This window comes from Dipodomys spectabilis, unplaced genomic scaffold (genome assembly GCF_019054845.1).
Source record: "Dipodomys spectabilis isolate Male_0828 unplaced genomic scaffold, ASM1905484v1 ptg000003l, whole genome shotgun sequence".
Taxonomy (NCBI): domain Eukaryota; kingdom Metazoa; phylum Chordata; class Mammalia; order Rodentia; family Heteromyidae; genus Dipodomys; species Dipodomys spectabilis.
The window spans coordinates 17,700,134-17,709,016 of record NW_024870680.1 but is presented as its reverse complement, the minus strand read 5'-3'; the positions used below and the strand labels follow the sequence as shown (position 1 = coordinate 17,709,016).

Here is an 8,883-nt window from a genome sequence, read left to right as displayed (position 1 = left end):
CATTAAACTATTTTACTAACTGCTCCACCACCAGGAAATGAACAATTTGGAGTAGAAAATAATTAAACTTTTATACTCACAAATATCTACAATCAGTACATTAAATCATATTTGAAGATGATGAATTGGAATATCTAAAGAGTGATCATACTTATCTGAACGTCTACAGAGGTTTGAAGAACATTCAGTCCTGTAACGAGACATACACAGTCTGGATTCTTCCATGCAGAACCATGGAGAAATTACTTTGTAATCCTGTCTTACATCCTTAGGTAACTATCATGGCTACATCATAATAAATATTTCTTAAACATGGCAGAAAATGCCACACATCACCTCATTTCCTCTTTCTTCCTGGTTGGTATTCCTGGGTTGCAAGAGTTTCACAGCTGGATTGGCATTCCTGTCTGCCTGCTCTTGGCCTTGACCTTACTGGGGAACACCATGATCATTACTATTGTTAAGCTAGAACCAAGCCTCCACCAGCCCATGTATTTCTTCCTTTGCATGCTGGCCATGAATGACATGGGCCTTTCCACTTCCCCAACTCTCAAGATGCTTGCAATCTTCTGGTTTGATGCACACTGGATTGATTTTGATGTCTGCCTAGTGCAAATGTATTTTATCCACACGCTTTGCATAATCGAGTCAGGTCTCTTGGTTGCCATGGCTTTTGATCGCTATGTAGCCATTTGCATCCCGCTGCAGTACACAGTCATCCTGACAACATCGGTGGTGATTAAAATAGGTCTTGTTGTGGTAGCCCGAGCTATAGTGATGGTTTTACCATGTCCTCTTCTCATTAAGAGACTGCCTTACTGTCTGCAATATGTCATTGATCATGCCTATTGTGAGCACATGGCTGTGGTAAAGCTAGCCAGTGCCAACACCCATGTTAACAGAGTGTATGGGATATTTGTGGCCCTTTCAGTCATGACATTGGACCTAGGACTGATAGCCACATCCTATGTAAAAATCCTGCAAGCTGTCTTCCGGCTGTCTTCTCAGAATGCCCGCTCCAAAGCCCTGGGTACCTGTGCTGCCCATGTTTGTACTATGTTAGTCTCCTACACACCTGCACTCTTCAGTTTCCTAACTCACCGCATTGGCAAGAATGTCTCCCCAAGTGTCCACATAATCTTTGCAAGTGTGTACCTCCTTGTGCCCCCCACATTCAACCCCATTGTGTATGGCATCAAAACCAAGCAGATTCGGGTCCGACTGGTGGGTCTCTTCTTTCCAAACCAAAAAAAATTCTGAAAACAGTAACATTGAAATGCAGCCTCTCTGCTGAATCTTTCATGGGAAGTTATAAGACACTGACAGGAGTTACACCTTGTTCTCCAAACGTTGTCACTGAATATAAGCTTTATTAAAAAAGGATTTTTTGATGTGACATGTTTTCTGCCCTCTTATTTTTATGTAAACCACTGAGAGGAGTTTGTTTGATATTTCATTTTCTGTTCTTTCACATTTCAAACTAATAACTCATTCCAATTAATTATATATAAATGGGAGATACACACTTTAATCATAAAAACACATAAGGTTAAAGTGAGGTACAAAATTATTGTACCCTATATTAATTTCAAGAGGGTATTAGAAAACTATAATCATTTTAGATGAACACTTAAATCATAGAAAATTATGAAAAAGTAAAAGTTATAGTCATTATGTTGACAAAAAGTGACTTTCCACGAAGACATAAAAATCATTAATGTGTCTGAAAAAAGATACAGATTAAACCCATAAGAAATTGGTCACTTAATAAGTGGACAGAAGAGCTAGTCAGATATTTGTCAGAGGAAGAGATAGAGATGACTAATAAGTACACAAAGAAATGTTAACATCCTTGGCCAAAAAGGAAATGAAATTCACAACAACTTGGTGATTTCATCTCACTCCACTCAAAATGGCCATCGTCAAGAATAGGAACAACAAATGCTGGAGAAGATGTGAGGGAAAATGAACCACTGTTGGTGAAAAAGCAAATTACTGCAACTGTTTGGTGCTCAATATGGAGATTCTTCAAAAACATAAACCAGCGATACCACTTTTGGCATTCATCCAAAAAAAATGGCAAGTCAAGACACAGTATAGACACCTGCACGTTTGTGTTCATTGTAGCACAATTCTACAACCAAGTTATAGGAACATTCCAGATGTCATACAGCTAACGAAAGGGTCAAAACATGTGATATTTATTCCTTTATTGGTTGATTTATTTAAAATGATCTTGTTAATCCATCAGGAAGAATAATACATAACTAAGATGTAATTATACATTATATTTTATAATTATATATCATATATGTTATATATAACATAATTATATGCTATATTTGATATAATATGGTATTTAATTACATGTGTTGTATATGTTATATAACTATATACTGTTTATAATATATTATATTATACATTATATTATTTATAATATACTATATTTATATATTATATATGTTTAATATTTACATAGATCATGTAGATCTATATATGCATTGATCATGTAGAGAAGAAGGTCAATAAGGGTGATCCCTGACTGAGCTCAGCAGGGAGGAATGAGCTCTACCCCAACCTTGAAGCAGACTGCATACAGTCTGAGGCCAGTCTTGTCTCCAGGTGGCAAATATCTTCCTCTTTCTCCACTGTACTTTAGAAATTATACACTTAAAATGAATCCAAGAGATTCCCAATAGAATTTTTTTCATACTTTAAGTAATACCAAGATTTTCTACATTTTTAAAATAATTTTTTATTGGGAAAAATACTGTACAGAAGGGTTACAGTTACATGATCAAGGTGAGTACATTTCTTAACCACTTGAACTCTAGGCCTGGGCACTGTCCCTTAGTTCTTCAGTTCAAAGCTAGCAGTCTACTACTTGAGCCACAGTGCCACTTTCAGTTTTTTGGTGGTTAATTGGAGATAAGAGCCTCACAGACTTTTCTTGCCTTGGCTGGCTTTGAACCATGGTCCTCAGATCTCAGCCCCCTGAGCAGCTAGGGTTACTGGCGTGAGTCACCAGCTCCAGGCTTAACTTTCTACTCTTTTATGACTGAATAAAATTATGTTGTATACATACAATTACTTATATTAGTTTCTTTTTTAAAAATAAGTTTTTTATTGTGAAAATATTGTACAGAGGAGTTACAGTTACATGAGCAAGATTATATTAGTTTCTTAATGACTAAGTTTTCTTTTAGTTATTATTATGTGACTGGGAACTGATATTGCTTTTATGCCTTTACTATTGTGAATAATATTACAAAAACACGGAAGTTTGCATATCTTTTCAAGATTTACACTTTGTTTTCTCTTAGATGTAAACCCAGTAGCAGTATCACAGGATCAACTGATGATTCTATTTTTAATTCTGTGAGTTCTCCATATTTTACTTTAGACTTCCTTGGGGATATTTAAAAATAGATCAGATATGGAATGACTCATATATTTAAAAACTATTTCCAAGCCATAATGTATGTAAAGCTTTCAAATATTACTAGAGCTGTTATAGGATTTACTAGAACAACTATATTTTAACATAAAGAACAAACATATATTGATCATCTACATTTTGGGAATGTTATATTTTCGGAGTACAAACATAAAATGCATCATACAAGATGTTTACAATTTAGTGAAAAGACACATATTGGAAAATATCTGTAGCTTATGGAACTAGCTCTCTTAGGTATATAAATAAATACAGAAGGAAATGATCACTTCAACCCTGAAGGCTAGGACAGTTTTCACAAGAAAAGTAAGATTTATTTTCACTCTCCCTTAGTCTATCTAATCTTTTAGTCATATTTACTCCTGGTTTTCTCTTAACCTTGTCTCAAAAAATTCATTGTATTAGTCACTGATATTTTGACTGCATTCCTTTTTTTCAAATGCCATCATCTGTGATAACATAATTCTATTTCAAAATCATTTTCCACTTTGCTACAATTATTGATGCTCTTTACCCAGCACTGTAATTCACATAGTTTTATTATTAGGGTGATTTCTAGGTGCTCATAAAATTTAACTATATATTCTTTATATTTGTAATGAGTACAATCAATCAAAAATCATTCCCTCTTAAAGTTTTTAACTATCTACCTATCATTTACTAGTCTTCTGTGAAGCTCCATTTAGATTTTGAACATCCAAGAATTGGCAGGGGGGGGGTGTGGGAGGGGGGATATGAGAAGGGATGGGAAGGGGAAACAAAGGAGGAGGCTACAATGCTTGATAAGAAATGTACTCATTATCTTGCCCATGTAATTGTAACCCCTCTGTACAGTATTTTCACAATAAAAATAAAAGAAAAAAGAAAAAGAAAAAAATCACTCTATAGTGGATGGAGATATACAGGATACCAGGCTATGTAGACTGTCTTTACAATTCACTTTATTACAAGTATATGATATGTTCAAATAGCCAACTTCATGTTTTTCATATACTGACAGTATATGTGGTGGTGGTAGTGGTGTGTGTGTGTGTGTGTGTGTGTGTGTGTGTGTGTGTGTGCTTTAGTCCTGGGCTTGAAATCAGGATCTGGGCACTCTCTCTGAGCTTTTTTGCTTTATTAGTACTTAATTGGAGATGTGTCTCTTGAAATTCTCTTCCTGGGAAAACTTTGAACTGAGATCCTCAGAACTTAACTTCTGGAACAGTGAGGATTAGAGGCCACTGGCATGAAGCCCAGATTATTATGTTCTAAAGTCAGTGTTTATGCCTTTTTAAAAAAGTTATTTTATTATAAGGATGCTATACATAGGGGTTACAATTACATGAGTAAGGTAACGAGTACATTTCTTGTCAAGCATAGTATTATACTTTTATTATCTTTAAATAGTTATTCAAGAAGGTTATGACCTAACTTGTCAGTATGAGTACAATGCATCTTGATGAATATCATTTCATTCATCTTTCTCCATCATTCCCAATCCTACCCAGCCCCTCAATTTTCCTAGTTTCATAGGACGTGCATTGAACATTATGACTGCATTCTCCTCTCTTCCTCTGTTCATTTGTCTACATTTCCCCCTGTCCTCCCCACTCCCATCTCCAGTATCAGGTTCTCCTTATTCATATTGTTGAACTGTGAGTTTGTTCTTTTCAAGAAATAACATACCTTGAATTCTCTCCTGCATATATCATATTTTGATCAAATAACCACTTTCACACCATTGTTCAATAGCCAAAAATCATAGATAAAAATAGCTAAAACAGATGATTGGTTTAGTATTTAAACCATATGAAGTTTATATATGAAGTATATAAGAATGAATACCATGGTAAAATTTAGAAAAGGAATAAACCTCATACAAAATGAAGAAGTCCATGGACAATGGAGGAGAAAACATTTACATGCAAACAATTTAGGGCTAACCAAATGTGGAATTTTCAGCCTTTCTGATTTTCAGATTTCACTGGGATTATTTAGTTGCCCTGGGTTAACATTTACTTTGTGCATGTTGGTCTTCAGCCAGTCCATTCCCTTAGGAATATGCAATGGAGATGAAGGGAACGGCACAGCTGTGCCACCAAAGAGAAAAAGGAATCCTGTGTTTCACATTCTTCTAAAAGTGTTCCCAGCTATGGCAACAGGGATTGCCTGTAATCGTTCATTATTCCTCTGTAGGATTAAGCAACAATCTAAAGTCTACCTGGCAATCTAAATCTCATGTGATTCCAGCACTTCTGCTTCTCTATAAAACTCCATGTTACTCTTCATCAATAGCACTATAAGGCTCACGGTTAGAGAGACATTTGTGTCCCAAGAATCAAGAACCAATTCACAATTTTTATTAATTAATATGATCTTTATTTCTTTCCCAAAGCAGATGCACTTTATTGGAAACTAAGGCCTGAGAAAAATATGTTTTCCAATAGCTATCTAGAACTATTTTAGACCTTTTTATTAATGTCTGTTCTTTCTATTTCAAACTCAAGTTCTGGATTTGTTCTCACAGGTTTTCCTGGCCTGGAAGTTTACTACCCTTGGATCTCCATCCCTTTCTTCTTCATCTATGCCCTAATGTTCCTGGGAAACTGCATGGTGCTGCACGTGGTCCGCACTGAGCCAAGCCTGCACCAGCCCATGTTCTACTTCCTGGCCATGCTGGCGGTCACCGACCTGTGCATGGGCCTGTCCACTGTGCCCACTGTGCTGGGAGTGCTGTGGGGCTTTGTGAAGGAGATCAGCCTGGATGGCTGCATTGCCCAGTCATATTTCATTCACGGGCTATCCTTCATGGAGTCGTCCGTGCTCCTGGTCATGGCTTTTGACCGCTACGTTGCCATCTGCAACCCTCTCCGTTATTCTTCCATCCTAACGAACGACAAAATCCTGAGAATTGGGGTGGCAATCTTATGCAGGAGTTCTATGCTCATTCCCCCCGTCATCATCAGGCTGAAGTTCTTAAATTATTGTCGACTCCATTTCCTTTCTCACTCCTTCTGTCTGCACCAAGACTTAATTCGCATGTCCTGCTCAGACATTCGCTTCAACAGCATCTATGCTCTGGCTCTGGTGATTTTCTGCCTGCTGCTGGATGCTGTGCTCATACTTTTGTCCTACATGATGATCTTGCACACGGTTTTGGCGATTGCATCTCGGGAGGAGAGGATCAAGTCCTTGCAGACATGTGTATCTCACATCAGTGCTGTTTCAGTTTTCTACATCCCCATCATCGGTCTGACGATGGTGCATCGCTTTGGGAAGCACCTCTCACCCCTGGTTCATGTCCTCATGGGTAATGTGTATATCCTGTTCCCACCCTTGATGAACCCCATCATTTACAGTATCAAGACCAAGCAGATACGAGTGAGAGTCCAGAAATTGCTCTACTTGAAAGGTTCCTAAATCCTAATGTTGGTTCAATAGGATTGTATTTAAAAGTCAAAATGAAACTGAGATAAAGTGAAGAGTAAGTAGCTAACAATGAGGTTACTAGCTTCCATTTTAATAATTTCTTACATGTGACGAATGCTTTCATTCACCCATGGATAAGTCAATAACATTGATGTGCACAATTTTGTTTAATAAATCAGGTTATATGTGTTCTATTGATGGAGCATCATGTTATTGTGTCAGGTGTGTTTAATAGCCAAAGACATATTTTATTATGGGCCATTGGAAGCATTTATTTCCATATCCATTCATTCTGAAAATGTTAATATTGTTAGCATACATCCTTTCAATTAGGACCGCAATATAAATGATTTTATCAGGCAATTTTATTACTGTAAACACAGTATTTATTTTCCCCAATACTCTTTCTCTTCTGTTTAACTCGGTGAGTATCATGGAGAGACTAGACTATTTGAAATGGAAGGAAACAAATGACAAAAGAAATCTTGATGCAATTGTCTATTGAACAGTGTTTCACAATTCTACCAATAGTGAGTGATCTGGAAATACAAAGAGCTAACAACTGCTAAGGAATAAAGAAATAAGTTTTTCTGATTTATTTCTTTGTTCAAATAATACCTGTATATTTACCATTAGAATATCATTTGAGTTACCATTATTTGCTTTTATGTCCTATCTCATTTAAATCCCTGGAAAGTACTTACATTGTTACTATGAATAAATAATGTAAATACATTAATAATTTAATCTCTGTGTCAAGAATCTAACATATTTTCTATTGTAAAAATGATTTTTATATAATTATAGGTGAAATGATATGTATGCCACACTGTTGCTAGGAATTTCATGATGGAGTTTGGACATGCTATCTACTTTGTAATTTGGGGTTACTTGTCAGCTCATTCCTATTTTCCTTCTTCCTTCTAACAATAGAATGCCTTGAAATATTTAGTTGGCCATTGTCAAATATTAATATAATAAGCAAAAGCAGAATTACAACCAAAGTAAATCATGGTTGAGAATATTGAATGTATATTTCAATTATTTCAAATGCTATTTCCTCAATCACATTTATAAACTTAATACTTTAAGGTAGGCTTTTTGAGTTATCTTTGAGCACTAACCTTGTTAGAAATATACACAGTTTGATGAAATTAGAAAATATGCAGCCACACAACTAGCATAACCACATATTATATTCCTATCATACTCAAACATGTCTTCACACCTGGTTTTTTTTTTTCATAGTGGCTTTACTTTATTTTTTGTGCCAATCCTGGAGCTTGAACTATATAGCCTGAGTGCTGTCCCTGAGGTTCATTTGCTCAAAGCTAGTGCTCTAACACTTGAGCCACAGTTCTATTTTCAGCTTTTTTGATTTTTTTTATTGTCAAGGTGATGTACAGAGGGGATACAGTTACATAAGTAAGGTAGTAAGCTGTTGTTTTTAATGTACTATGTGACTTTTTGTTTCTTTGTATGTTCTTCCCCCTATGGTATATCCCATGTAGTCACAGTATTTGATTTTGGTAGCCTGGTATTGTATATACGTTCATTTTAATTAGGGAAGGGAAGGGGAACAACAGAATGGTGAGACAAAGGACAAGGGGGAAGCAATGCAACAGCGATATTCACAAGACAATATGCTGGAAATGATCTGTACAACTTGGGGGTGTGGAATGGGGAAGGGAAAGCGAGGGGAAATGAGGGAAGAGGTTAACAAGTTTCATACCTGCTTTTATTTAATACTTCCCCATATCTTCATGTTCCTAAAGTCACTACCCTAATTTCTGTCATGAAGATGTGACATTAAGAGAAAGCACATGTAAAGAAAATGGTGTTTTCCCCATGGTTTTGCTTATTTTCAATAACTAGTATATGTCCGGGACAAGCAGAAAAGGTCAGAATCTATGCACATATGACCATAAGATGATGTTAAGTGAAATGAACCCCAAGATAGGGATACATTCTTGCTATTTTTTCGAATGTATTTATAATGTACCATGTGATTTTTT

General features: G+C 36.1%; 2 protein-coding genes across 2 annotated transcripts; both read left to right on the top strand.

Moving 5' to 3' along the window:
* The first annotated feature begins 312 nt into the window (after positions 1-312).
* LOC122116691 (putative olfactory receptor 52P1) lies at positions 313-1,260 on the top strand. The gene has a single exon (XM_042690395.1). The coding sequence runs from the start codon at positions 313-315 to the stop codon at positions 1,258-1,260; it is 948 nt and encodes a 315-aa protein (XP_042546329.1).
* Positions 1,261-5,917: 4,657 nt separating this feature from the next.
* LOC122116730 (olfactory receptor 51V1-like) lies at positions 5,918-6,859 on the top strand. Its single transcript, XM_042690401.1, has one exon. It carries the CDS (start codon positions 5,918-5,920, stop codon positions 6,857-6,859), a length of 942 nt encoding a protein of 313 aa, XP_042546335.1.
* Positions 6,860-8,883: the final 2,024 nt, after the last annotated feature.

Coding starts and splice junctions, on each gene's coding strand:
- LOC122116691 (XM_042690395.1), top strand. CDS start 313: ATGGCAGAAAATGCCACACATCACCTCATTTCCTCTTTCTTCCTGGTT.
- LOC122116730 (XM_042690401.1), top strand. CDS start 5,918: ATGTCTGTTCTTTCTATTTCAAACTCAAGTTCTGGATTTGTTCTCACA.